Below are 13678 nucleotides of genomic sequence, written 5' to 3' on the forward strand. Positions count from 1 at the left end.
AGAGGCGGAGAGAGGGAGTGAAAAGGGAGAGAGAGAGTGAAAAGGGAGAGAGAGGGAGTGAAAAGGGAGAGAGAGGGAGTGAAAAGGGAGAGAGGCGGAGAGGGAGGGAGTGAAAAGGGAGAATACCAGCCTCCCAGTCTCCTCCAGCCCAGGTCAGAATACCAGCCTCCCAGTCTGCTCCAGCCCAGGTCAGAATACCAGTCTCCCAGTCTGCTCCAGCCAAGGTCAGAACACCAGTCTCCCAGTCTGCTCCAGCCCAGGTCAGAATACCAGCCTCCTAGTCTTCTCCAGCCCAGGTCAGAATACCAGCCTCCCAGTCTGCTCCAGCCCAGGTCAGAATACCAGCCTCCCATTCTGCTCCACCCAGATAGTCACCCACAACTGCAATCCTTATTGATTCAAATGGGAAGTTCTTAGAGAGGGAGAGGGAGTGAAAAGGTAGAGAGGCGGAGAGAAGGAGTAAAAATAAGCAGAGAGGCGGAGAGAGCGGAGTAAAAAGGGAGAGAGGCGGAGAGAGGGGAGTGAAAAGGGAGAGAGGCGGAGAGAGGGAGTGAAAAGGGAGAGAGGGGAGTGAAAAGGGAGAGAGGCGGAGAGAGGGGAGTGAAAAGGGAGACAGGCGGAGAGAGGGGAGTGAAAAGGGAGAGAGGCGGAGAGAGGGAGTGAAAAGGGAGAGAGGCGGAGAAAGGGGAGTGAAAAGGGAGAGAGGGGAGTGAAAAGGGAGAGAGGCGGAGAGAGGGGAGTGGAAAGGGAGACAGGCGGAGAGAGGGAGTGAAAAGGGAGAGAGGCGGAGAGAGGGAGTGAAAAGGGAGAGAGGCGGAGAGATGGAGTGAAAAGGGAGAGAGGCGGAAAGAGGGAGTGAAAAGGGAGAGAGGCGGAGAGAGGGGAGTGAAAAGGGAGAGAGGCGGAGAGAGGGGAGTGAAAAGGGAGAGAGGCGGAGAGAGGGAGTGAAAAGGGAGAGAGGCGGAGAGAGGGGAGTGAAAAGGGAGAGACGGGAGTGAAAAGGGAGAGAGGCGGAGAAAGGGGAGTGAAAATGGAGAGAGGCGGAGAGAGGGAGTGAAAAGGGAGAGAGGCAGAGAGAGGGAGCGAAAAGGGAGAAAGGCGTAGAGAGGGAGTGAAAAGGGAGAGAGGCGGAGGGGAGTGAAAAGGGAGAGAGGCGGAGAGAGGGAGTGAAAAGGGAGAGAGGCGGAGAGAGGGGAGTGAAAAGGGAAAGAGGAGGGGAGAGGGAGTGAAAAGGGAGAGAGGCGGAGAGAGGGAGTGAAAAGGGAGAGAGGCGGAGAAAGGGGAGTGAAAATGGAGAGAGGCGGAGAGAGGCGGAGAGAGGGAGCGAAAAGGGAGAAAGGCGGAGAGAGGGAGTGAAAAGGGAGAGAGGCGGAGGGGAGTGAAAAGGGAGAGAGGCGGAGAGAGGGAGTGAAAAGGGAGAGAGGCGGAGAAAGGGCAGAATACCTGACCACTGTGACTGACCCAAACTGGTACATACAAGAAAACCAGGTTTTAAAGTTCTGTTCAATAGCCATCCCATCATTACAAAACATTTGAAAGGCTAAGTCTATCATCTCCTGAGAAGTGGTAACTATTCACATGAACCTTTCAAAGAGGTTTGGTGCCCCCTGGTGGCTGAACCCGAGATCAATGAGAGATCTTGTCAGAAACAATGACAGAGTCCCACTTCTCAGCTATCTTTTTTTACATCAAACTAAACTAACTGCTATCTTGAAATGTTGAAAACGTGTTTTTAAATAGCTCAGGCTGATACCCTACCTGAGCGAAAAACTGGCACTTTAAAGGAGTCTAATTTTGTCAAAAATGCAAAAATGATACAAATTTCAACTCACAGGTGAATTAATAGACCAAACACAAACATCTGTCATCTCGAAATGTCCTAAAAGGTTTCTAAACGGGCCCCCTGGGTCTACACCTGGAGAGCAGATGGGCACATCTGCACCAGAGCTGAAATTTCAACTGGAGAGCAGATACTTCAACTCGACAGAGGTCAGAGTGAGGCTCTTCTCCCTGACCTGGTGGTTATAATGACCTGGTGGTTATAATGACCTGGTGGTAATAATGACCTGGTGGTTATAATGACCTGGTGGTTATAATGACCTGGTGGTTGGCATAACACAAGCAGAACCCGAGAACAGGATGGCCTCCACCACACAGCCTGATGACACTGCACCAGCCTACCAGTCTGCTCCAGCCCAGGTCAGAATACCAGTCTCCCAGTCTGCTCCAGCCCAGGTCAGAATACCAGCCTCCCAGTCTGCTCTAGCACAGGTCAGAATACCATTCTCCCAGTCTGCTCCAGCACAGGTCAGAATACCAGCCTCCCAGTCTGCTCCAGCACAGTGTGCTCCAGCCCAGGTCAGAATACCAGCCTCCCAGTCTGCTCCAGCCCAGGTCAGAATACCAGTCTCCCAGTCTGCTCCAGCCCAGGTCAGAATACCAGTCTCCCAGTCTGCTCCAGCACAGGTCAGAATACCAGCCTCCCAGTCTGATCCAGCACAGTGTGCTCTAGCCCAGGTCAGAATACCAGCCTCCCAGTCTGCTCCAGCACAGGTCAGAATACCAGCCTCCCAGTCTGCTCCAACACAGTGTGCTCCAGCCCAGGTCAGAATACCATTCTCCCAGTCTGCTCCAGCGCAGTTCAGAATACCAGTCTCCCAGTCTGCTCCAGCACAGGTCAGAATACCAGTCTACCAGTCTGCTCCAGCACAGGTCAGAATACCAGTCTCCCAGTCTGCTCCAGCCCAGGTCAGAATACCAGCCTCTCAGTCTGCTCCAGCCCAGGTCAGAATACCAGCCTCCCAGTCTGCTCCAGCCCAGGTCAGAATACCAGCCTCCCAGTCTGCTCCAGCACAGGTCAGAATACCAGTCTCCCAGTCTGCTCCAGCCCAGGTCAGAATACCAGCCTCCTAGTCTGCTCCAGCACAGGTCAGAATACCAGCCTCCCAGTCTGCTCCAGCACAGGTCAGAATACCAGCCTCCCATCTGCTCCAACACAGTGTGCTCCAGCCCAGGTCAGAATACCAGTCTCCCAGTCTGCTCCAGCACAGGTCAGAATACCAGCCTCCCAGTCTGCTCCAGCACAGTGTGCTCCAGCCCAGGTCAGAATACCAGCCTCTCAGTCTGCTCCAGCCCAGGTCAGAATACCAGCCTCTCAGTCTGCTCCAACACAGTGCGCTCCAGCCCAGGTCAGAATACCAGTCTCCCAGTCTGCTCCAGCACAGGTCAGAATACCAGTCTCCCAGTCTGCTCCAGCACAGTGTGCTATAGCCCAGGTCAGAATACCAGCCTCTCAGTCTGCTCCAGCCCAGGTCAGAATACCAGCCTCTCAGTCTGCTCCAGCCCAGGTCAGCCAACCAGCCTCTCAGTCTGCTCCAACACAGTGTGCTCCAGCCCAGGTCAGAATACCAGCCTCCCAGTCTGATTACTGTCCTACAGTAGTTCTATGTTGTTAGGTGAAGTTATGGGTCCTACAGTAGTTCTATGTTGTTGTTAGGTGAAGTTATGGGTTCTACAGTAGGTCTATGTTGTTGTTAGGTGAAGTTATGGGTCCTACAGTAGGTCTATGTTTTTGTTAGGTGAAGTTATGGGCCAATTTGTTAAACACTTAATGTACAAACCCTCAGTTTCAGGCTGATGGCAAAGCTAGCTAAAGAGCATTTTACTGGTTGAAGTGTTTTATAAGTATAAAGCAGTTGATTTGCGGCAATAACACAAACATATTAAGCAGGAGATTCAAACGATCGTTACAGTTATTATCCAAAAGTAATGTGAAATGCACTCATAAGCAACCTGTAAATGGAGGCTATTTTTGCTGTCAGCCTATGAGAACTCCCCTGAGTTTTCCCCCATGGTGGTAAATTAGTGAATAGACACAGAACTTAATGTGAGTTTCCTTGATCTCCTGATCTTGCGCTGTAATATTCAGAATACATTGTGGAAAACTAAAATCTTTTTTCACCATTTTTGTTCCAGGCAGATATACTACATCCATAACTAGCGGTTTCCTCATTAGCAGGGAGGAGTTTCTATAACCAGATATACTACATCCATAACTAGTGGTTTCCTCATTACCAGATATACTACATCCATAACTAGTGGTTTCCTCATTACCAGATATACTACATCCATAACTAGCGGTTTCCTCATTACCAGATATACTACATCCATAACTAGCGGTTTCCTCATTACCAGATATACTACATCCATAACTAGTGGTTTCCTCATTACCAGATATACTACATCCATAACTAGTGGTTTCCTCATTACCAGATATACTACATCCATGACTAGCGGTTTCCTCATTAGCAGGGAGGAGTTTCTACAATCAAATTGTGTGTGCATTGCCCTCGTGCCGGAGTTTTAGCAAACACAGAAAGTCGCCTATATTGTAGACCAAAAGTCGTCTGGCACACTGCTTAGAGTTTCAACAACATGAATAACTTGTTTCTAGTCTACAATCTTAGATGTTACTACTAATGTGAAAACAAGACCAAATATGACTATTCTTGCTCATTTTCTTCTTAGGATTTCAACAACTTCAATAACTTATTTCTGGTTATTTCTGGTTACCACTAATGTGGAAACAAGACAAAATATGACTATTGTTGCTAACTTAACTGTCTTAATTGTCAAATTTAACAGACGTCAATTGTTGTACAACTTCATGGGTATGCTCTGGGCATCACCTTTTACCTCACATAAACAGTGGATTTCTGCTGTTGTGGGCATTTAACCATCTGTATGACTTTGTTGTTCACACAGGAGAGAGACGTGACTATCGTGGATCCTCTGGGGAGCCTCAACAACATCATGATGCTGACGAGGCAGAGAAAAGTCTCTCCAGATCAGAACTCCACACAGGAGAGAAATCTCACTGCTGCTCTTACTGTGAGAAAAGATTCAACTCTTCACTAGACCTTAAAATACATAAAATAAATCACAGAGGAGAGAAACGTTATGGTTGTGATGAATGTGGGAAGCGTTTTGTTAGTTCTAGTAGTCTGAAATCACACCAGAGAATACACACAGGAGAGAAACCTTATAGCTGTGATCAATGTGGGAAGAGTTTTACTGGATCTAGCCATCTGATTCGACACAAGAGAACACACACAGGAGAGAAACCGTATAGCTGTGATCAATGTGGGAAGAGAGTTACTGAATCTAGCACTCTGACTTTACACCAGAGAATACACACAGGAGAGAAACCTTATACCTGTAATCAATGTGGAAAGAGTTTTACTCAGCTAAACAACCTGATAGTACACCAGCGGACACACACAGGAGAGAAACCTTTTAGCTGTGATCAATGTGAGAAGAGTTATATTACATCTGGCTCTCTGACTTCACACCAGAGAACACACACAGGAGAGAAACCTTATAGCTGTGATCAATGTGGGAAGAGATTTACTACATCTAGCTCTCTGACAGAACACCAGAGAACACACACAGGACAGAAACCTTATAGCTGTAATCAATGTGGGAAGATATAGCTGTGACCAGAGATAATCTGATAAAAGATCTCGGATTCAACATCAGAAAATACATGTTGTTTCATGATATCAATGAAATAATGTTTTTAATATTGTGGAAGTATTTTAGTAACGATGTCACAATGTAGAATGTTTTAACATTGTAGAAGGAGTATTTTAATGATGTCACAATGTAGAATGTTTTAACATTGTAGAAGGAGTATTTTAATGATGTCACAATGTAGAATGTTTTAACATTGTAGTAGGAGTATTTTAACGATGTCACAATGTAGAATGTTTTATCATTGTAGAAGGAGTATTTTAATGATGTTCTACGTTATCGTTTGCCCTGTTCATTGGATTGCAGCATGATATGGATATTAGCCTCAGGGGGAAATCCAGGCTCTGAATTGAAAGAGTACTATTTATGAGATTTAACAAAATGTGACTAACAAAAATAGAGTTGTGTTACACTTACCACTTTGGTGACCCACTTGAATCAAAATGCAACACTTCAAAATGTTTAGGTTTTCAATATATCCCAAACTGTTTCTGCATATTGGTTATTGATTTGGACACGTTAAAACTGTGTTTTGACATTGCGCTATTCCCACTTAGCAAAATGTCATTGAAAAGACGTTGAAAAGAAGACTATCCCCGACGTCCAATATATGTTCGGTTGTAGTTGAAAGTGAAAGTTAAAAATATGTATTTTCAGGTCGTTTTTTAAATTATTTGAAAACAACTTAATTTCAACATACTTGCAGCCTAAACACATGGATGCAGTATAATAAATTGGTCTATAATCAATTTTATTAACAATCCTACATCACTCCAGTATTTATTGACAACATTCAAGTGCTAATTGTCTTTATTCCACTACTGAAGAAGCATGATTCAAATCACCTCATATTTCAAACATTCAGCCTGACAAAAGATACATGTTTTATTATTCCATGCCTCATCCTTAAGTGAAGTATTGCCAATACATATTAACAAAGGGGTGTGCATTTGCTTTTGATATTTACAATTCATGTAACATTTAGTCATAGTTATTTATGCAACCAGCTGACCATTTTTGGGTACTATTATATTGAAATTGTTATCCTGCTTTTAGAATATCAGGGTTCATTCTCAGATGTGCCAACCCAAATGCATGACATTGGGGACTGGGCCCGATCCAACAACATGCCTATCGAGTGAATCCTGAAAAGAGAGAGAAGCTCGGGATATTGCAGGAGCTCTTGAAATCAGACATGACTAATACAATTTGATTTGAGTTTTGTCCAAGGCGATGACAGTTTTAGGAGGACGAGAGTTCTAGAAGCTGGTGAGTTTTATGATTCTATATAAAGTAATTATATGATTGTATATATTTTTTTCATTTATGTTTTGAGGTTGGACTTTAGCACGTCTAGCTCGTCAGCACGTCTAGCTCGTTAGCAAGTAGGGCGCATTGATTGGTGTCACCTCGTTAGTCAGTATGTGTTACACCTGTGCTGGCTTGTCCATCTCGTTAGTGGGAAGGTGTTTCACCTGAGCTGGTCCAGGTTCTATTTAAGAGTGTCTGGCCCAGTGCTCCAGTTGTCTTAATAGATGTGGAGAGTCAACACCTTTAGTTGCTCCACTTTTTTGGTTTGCTTCCTGTCTTTAAGTTTATTGTGGGTTTTTCTTTTGTTTGCTTCTTCTTGGACAGATTTAGTGAGTCTCGTGGTTGGTGTCTTTTAGGTCCCAGTTGTTACTAGTCAACTTTCAGTGGACACCCCCATAGTGTCTTTGAGAACCCCTCCTAAAAAACAAACTTATATTTTGGGTTGGATATTGCATCCAATTAGTGTTTTAATCAATGGCATTTCCTTAGAATGCTCATTGGTCTTTCAGTTGTTAATCTTCTGTTTTTTTTATCCTGTTATTTTTGTGTACTAAATATTTCTGTTTATTTTCATTGTTTTCTCCTGTGAAGCCATTGTGTTGCATCCATGTCTGAAATGTGCTGTATAAATAAAGCTTGATTTGATTTCAACAAATGAACCCAATGACTGATCAATCAACAGAGCCTCCATCTTAGTATGAAAAACAGTATCAATCCCACTTTTCAATCCTGCTGAAGGAGTGGTTAACACCACCCCCGGCTCTACCAGGGGCTTGAGGTGGTCTCCCACAGCTCTTATGATTTGATTTGATTTGATTTGTCATGTTCTGTGTGGCCTTGCCGTTCCATTTCTTGACTGCCCCTGTAACACAGAAAGAAACACATTTAGTCATATTATATATAACACTCAAAGTAATGGATATGGAGCATCTATGGCCTCAGTTACACCTGGCACCTAAATGTGACTTCTGTCATCTGATCACTCCAAGCTGAATTAGGTTCAGATCTACCAGGATGGGCCTTTGACAGTCTGGACGCAGTCAGGTCACCACATATAAATAGGCAATGTAATGAGATGTGGTGAATGAGTGGGGAAAAGTACATTCTATACAAATGACCTTCATAATAACAATCAACTAATGTGTGTGCCTGAGGGGAAATTAATTTTCCTACTGACAAAATGGGTGAGAAATTACACCAAAACCAGCGGACAATTTGCACTGCTGCTGAGAAACATCTCCACAGCATGATGTTGCCATGACCACCGCGTCACCGGGATGGTACCGACTTTCTCCAGACATGACACATGACATTCAGGCCAAAGAGTTGGTTTAATCAGACCAGAGAATCTTGTCTCTCATGGTTAGAGTCCTTTAGGTGCCTTTTGGCAAACTCCAAGCGGGCTGTCATGTGCCTTTTACTGAGGAGTAGCTTCTGTCTGGTCTCTACCATAAAGGCCTGATTTGTTGGAGTGCTGCAGAGATGATTGTCCTTCTGGAAGGTTCTCCCATCTCCACAGAGGAACTCTGGAGCTCTGTCAGAGTGACCATCGAGTTTTTGGTCACCTCCTTGACCAAGGCCCTTCTCCCCCGATTTCTCCGTTTGGCCGGGCGGCCAGCTCTAGGAAGAGTAATGGTGGTTCCTAACTTATTCCATTTAAGAATGAGGGCGGACACTGTGTTCTTGGGGACCTTCAATGCTGCATACATTTTTTGGTACCTTTTCTCCAGATCTGTGCCTCAACACATTCTTGTCTCAGAGCTCTACGGACAATTCCTTTGACCTCATGGCTTGGTTTTTGCTCTGACGTGTCGTGGCAGAATCAGATTTAGCTAGGTAACATAGATAAGATGTTATTTTCATCATATGCTTGTGAGATACTTGTCATTAGAATCATCTGAGCTAGGGATTAGTAACTTGGGGCCAGAGAGGGGAGAGGTCAGGCTTGTCTTCATAAGTCAATGTATATGTTAAACCATGTGGTGCAAAGTAGAATATCAGAAGGGGGGGAGGACAGAATGGAACGTTGTTTTCTTATGGGAACGTTGTTTTCTTATGGGAACGTGTCTGTAACTATTCCTAAACCATGTGACGGGATGGAGTTATTAATTGGGGAACCAGTTAGTTATCTCATACAATGTCTGTACGCCAGTCACTCCCTACTTTTCTCATAGGGGGAAGGAGTTTGGCAGTGTTTGGAACCATTGTATTTCCCCTCTGAGGTTGCCCTTATCTTGACCTAGTATTTGACCTAAGAGGCTCATTGTCTGATTTTGAGTTTGTCCAGGTTTGGGAGTATCTAGAAATGACAATTGATATATGCCATTGGATGAGGTAATGTTTTGGTAGACAGTGAAGTATCGAGCATGAGATTTAAACCTTGTCTTGGGAGATCTGTATACCATGCACTGTATGCACTGTATACCACTGGCAGAGTTTTCTATCATGTCAACAGAGAAACCTAGATTCAAATACTTACATGTGTGTGTATTGGGTATATGTTGTGAAATTGTTAGATATTACTTGTTAGATATTACTGCACTGTCGGAGCTAGAACCACAAGCATTTCACTACACCCCCAATAACATCTGCTAAACATGTGTAGGTGACCACTACACCCGCAATAATATCTGCTAAACATGTGTAGGTGACCACTACACCCGCAATAACATCTGCTAAACACGTGTATGTGACCAATAAAATGTGATTTGATTTTGATTTGAAATAAATGTCCTATTTATCAAAGGTGCTTTTGGCTGGGGTCAAAATGACTCCAAAGGATTTGAATTTGTTAAAAGTCCATTTTGATACAGAAACACTAAACCATGATTTAGATTTATTAACAACCATTTGATTGTGGGTGTAAACGCTTGTTTTAAATTCTCACTCATTAAAAACGAATCAATCAACACATGCTTCTCTTTGAACGACTTATAAAGTTTATTAAATAAACTTTTGGTTCCTCAACTGCGTTGCCCACTGCAGTCAGCAGATGGCGATGTGCGTCTTTAGGTTCAGGCGATGCTGCCAGTGTGACGTATAATCTAGTGGACGGGACGCTTCTTCAACGACAACAGCTAGTCAGACACCTCGGTAGCTTTCTAGCAAACATAGCTACAACATTCACCCGCTTTACACTGTTTTGGTGTATATTAGTCGCTGTGTATTAAACACACTTCTGTCTTATGTACTTGTTGGCCCATTTAATTATATATTTACGTTGTTTGTCAGCTAGCTGGTTTGCTAAGTTAGCTTTGAACTAGGCTAGTCGCTAATGCTAGCTAGCTAACATTTCCGACCATGAGTTCACTAAGCTACTCTCCTCCTGCTACAGAAGAGGGGGTCTGCTGGACGGAGAAAGAAGCTCTCGTTAAAGAGAAAGAGGAGGAGGAAGAGAAGGATGTTACAATACAAATACAAGTAGAGGGTGAGGCTGTTACTGTGAAAGAAGAAGAGAAAGACGTTACAGGGAAAGAAGAAGAAGACGCGTTCAGAGTGAAAGAGGAGGAAGATGTTACAGTAAAAGAAGAAGAGGAAGAGAAAGAGGAGGATGCAGTTTTTGGAGTGAAAGAGGAGGAGGAGATGACTGTCACATTGAAGGAGGAGAAGGAAGAAGAGGAGGTTGGAGATCTGTTTAACACCAGTAAGTACCGTCTCTGCAGTTGTTGAACCAATATGCAGTAAAGGGGTTCTACACTTTAATGTTGTTCTGTAGGAATGGCTGAAGCTACACTGTAACGTGTAGAACATCAAGAGTGGACCATCAACAAAACGTTAACAATTGATCAAATGCATCCAATGACAATGCCTGAAATACTGTAGTCCTCAATATCTCCTATTAGATTAGCCCAATATGTAGTCTTAAAGGGGCAATCAGCAGTTGTTACATCCATTTGGGGACTTATACATTAATGATATGTACCCATCTGTTTCTTTAAGAATTCACTTATGAATGCCTCATGAGGTTAGTTCAACTGTCATACCCCATCAGAACCCAAAATATAAGCTTAATATGCTTTTTACCGAAACAGGAAGGGAGTACGCTTTGTTATTGTGTCTACTGCTGATTGCTGCCCCCGTTACTCCTCAAGGTTCAAGGACTGTATGTTATTTTCAGAGGTAGACTGGCTCTGGCAGGTAAAATAGTCAAATAATGACCGGTTGCATCTCCACCTGGTATGGCAACTGCTCGGCATCTGACCGTAAGGCGCTACAGAGGGTAGTGCGAACGGCCCAGTACATCACTGGGGCCAAGCTTCCTGCCATCCAGGACCTATATAATAGGCGGTGTCAGAGGAAAGCCCACAAAATTGCCAGAGACTCCAGTCACCCAATTCATAGACTGTTTTCTCTGCTACCGCACGGCAAGTTGTACCGGAGCTCCAAGTCTAGAACCAAGATAACTAGATGAAGTAAAACTTTCCCCACATTGATCACAGCCATAAGGTTTCTCTCCTGTGTGAGTTCTCCGGTGTCCTGTCAGGCTGCATAGCTGAGTAAAACTCTTCCCACATTGATCACAGCTATAAGGTTTCTCTCCTGTGTGTGTTCTCTGGTGTATAGTTAGATAGCCAGATGTAGTAAAACTCTTCCTACAGTGATCACAGCTATATGGTTTCTCTCCTGTGTGTCCCCGTCGGTGTACTATCAGGTTGCTTAGATGAGTAAAACTCTTCCCACATTGATCACAGCCATAAGATTTCTCTCCTGTGTGTGTTCTCTGGTGTGCAGTCAGATGGCTAGATATAGCAAAACTCTTCCCACATTGATCACAGCTATAAGGTTTCTCTCCTGTGTGTATTCTCTGGTGTAAAGTCAGAGAGCCAGATGTAGTAAAACTCTTCCCACATTGATCACAGCTATAAGGTTTCTCTCCTGTGTGTACTCGCTGGTGTATTATAAGTTCTGATGAAGATTTGCAACATTTCCCACAGTCAGAGCAGCAATGAGATTTCTTCCCTGTGGATCTCTGCTGGTGTTTCTTGAGTTCTGATGTGGAGAGACTCTTCTCTGCCTCGTCAGCATCATGATGTTGTTGAGACTCCCCAGAGGATCCACGATAGTCCCGTCTCTCTCCTGTGTGAATGACAATGTCAGACAGAAGGTTAAAGGCCCACAACAGCAGAAATCCACTGTTAATTTGAGGTAAAAGGTGATACCCATGAAGTTGTACAACAATTGACGCCTGTTAAATTATTTGACAATTGTCTTGTTTTCTCGTTTTCACAGTAGTAACATCGATGATTGTAGGCTCGAAATAAGTTATTAAAGTTGTTGAAATCCTAAGCAGTGTGCCAGATGACTTTTGGTCTCCAATATAGGCCCCTTTCTGTGTTTGTAAAATTGCGTCAGGAAGGCGATGCAACACAATTTGGTTGCAGAAACTCCTCCCTGCTAATGAGGAAACCACTAGTTATGGATGTAGTATATCTGGTAATGAGGAAACCACTAGTTATGGATGTAGTATATCTGGTAATGAGGAAACCACTAGTTATGGATGTAGTATATCTGGTAATGAGGAAACCACTAGTTATGGATGTAGAATATCTGCTAATGAGGAAACCACTAGTTATGGATGTAGTATATCTAGTAATGAGGAAACCACTAGTTATGGGTGTAGTATATCTGGTAATGAGGAAACCGATAGTTATGGATGTAGTATATCTGGTAATGAGGAAACCACTAGTTATGGATGTAGTATATCTGGTAATGAGGAAATCACTAGTTAAGGATGTAGTATATCTGGTAATGAGGAAACCACTAGTTATGGATGTAGTATATCTGCCTGGAGCAAAAATGGTGAGCAAAGATTTTAGTTTTTCACAATGTATTCTGAATGGGGGAAAACTCAGGGGAGTAACCTCCATGTCCAGGTTGCTTATGAGTGCATTTCACACTACTTTAGATTATAATTGTAAAGCTCGTTTGAATGCCCTGCTTAATATAACGTTTGTGTCATCACAAATCAACCGCTTTGTACTTAAAAAACACTTCAACCAGTAAAATGCTCTTTGCCTTTTCCATCAACCTGACAATGAGGGTTTGTACACTGTTTGCCAAATTGGCCTATAACTTCACCTAATAAACAAATATACCTGTAATGAACAAAGAAGCACTTTGGTTGTTATTGCAGCCTAGCATAGTGTACTCTAGGACCCAAAACAATATCAGACCTACTGTAGGACCCATAACTTCACCTAACAATAACAGACCTACTGTAGAACCCATAACTTCACCTAACAACAACATAGACCTACTGTAGGACCTATAACTTCACCTAACAACAACATAGACCTACTGTATGACCCATAACTTCACCTAACAACAACATAGACCTACTGTAGGACCCATAACTTCACCTAACAATAACAGACCTACTGTAGGACCCATAACTTCACCTAACTACAAATATAGGAAAATAGCTCTGTGTGTTGTACAATAGCCTATCCACCAAGGAACAGTTGTCTACACATTATGATGTTTGTATCTCTGTGTCCAAACAGACTAACGAGACCCTACAGTAAATCAAGCAGACAATAACATTATAAACATCAATTTGTTAGGGATGTTGGATCCAACGTGGAGCACGGCATAACTGTCTTTACCAGAGTAATGAATGAAGAAGCACTTTGGTTGTTGTTGCATGTCGTGATGTTTGCCATGTGACTGGAATTCAGAAAATGATTTCCTGGATCTTCTGATGATAGTTGAACATGTGACTAACTAAACAGCTACAGTATTAAGAATTATGTGTAATTATTGAAGAACCACATTAATGACAGTATCCATTTGGGTGTTGTCAATAAAGTTAAGGTGACTCTCGGTTAGAACCATT

General features: G+C 43.4%; 2 protein-coding genes across 2 annotated transcripts; both read left to right on the forward strand.

The window, feature by feature from the left end:
* Window positions 1–4628: 4628 nt before the first annotated feature.
* Window positions 4629–10317, forward strand: LOC139550315 (zinc finger protein 664-like; the record flags this gene model as incomplete). Its single annotated transcript, XM_071361142.1, has 1 exon — window positions 4629–10317. A coding segment is annotated over one exon (864 nt), but the record flags the coding sequence as incomplete, so codon positions are not given.
* LOC139550264 (merozoite surface protein 9-like) lies at window positions 10144–11376 on the forward strand. Its single transcript, XM_071361045.1, has one exon. It carries the CDS (start codon window positions 10144–10146, stop codon window positions 10510–10512), a length of 369 nt encoding a protein of 122 aa, XP_071217146.1. The 3' UTR covers window positions 10513–11376.
* The last annotated feature ends 2302 nt before the right edge of the window (window positions 11377–13678 follow it).

This window comes from Salvelinus alpinus, chromosome 2 (genome assembly GCF_045679555.1).
Source record: "Salvelinus alpinus chromosome 2, SLU_Salpinus.1, whole genome shotgun sequence".
Classification (NCBI taxonomy): Eukaryota; Metazoa; Chordata; class Actinopteri; order Salmoniformes; family Salmonidae; genus Salvelinus; species Salvelinus alpinus.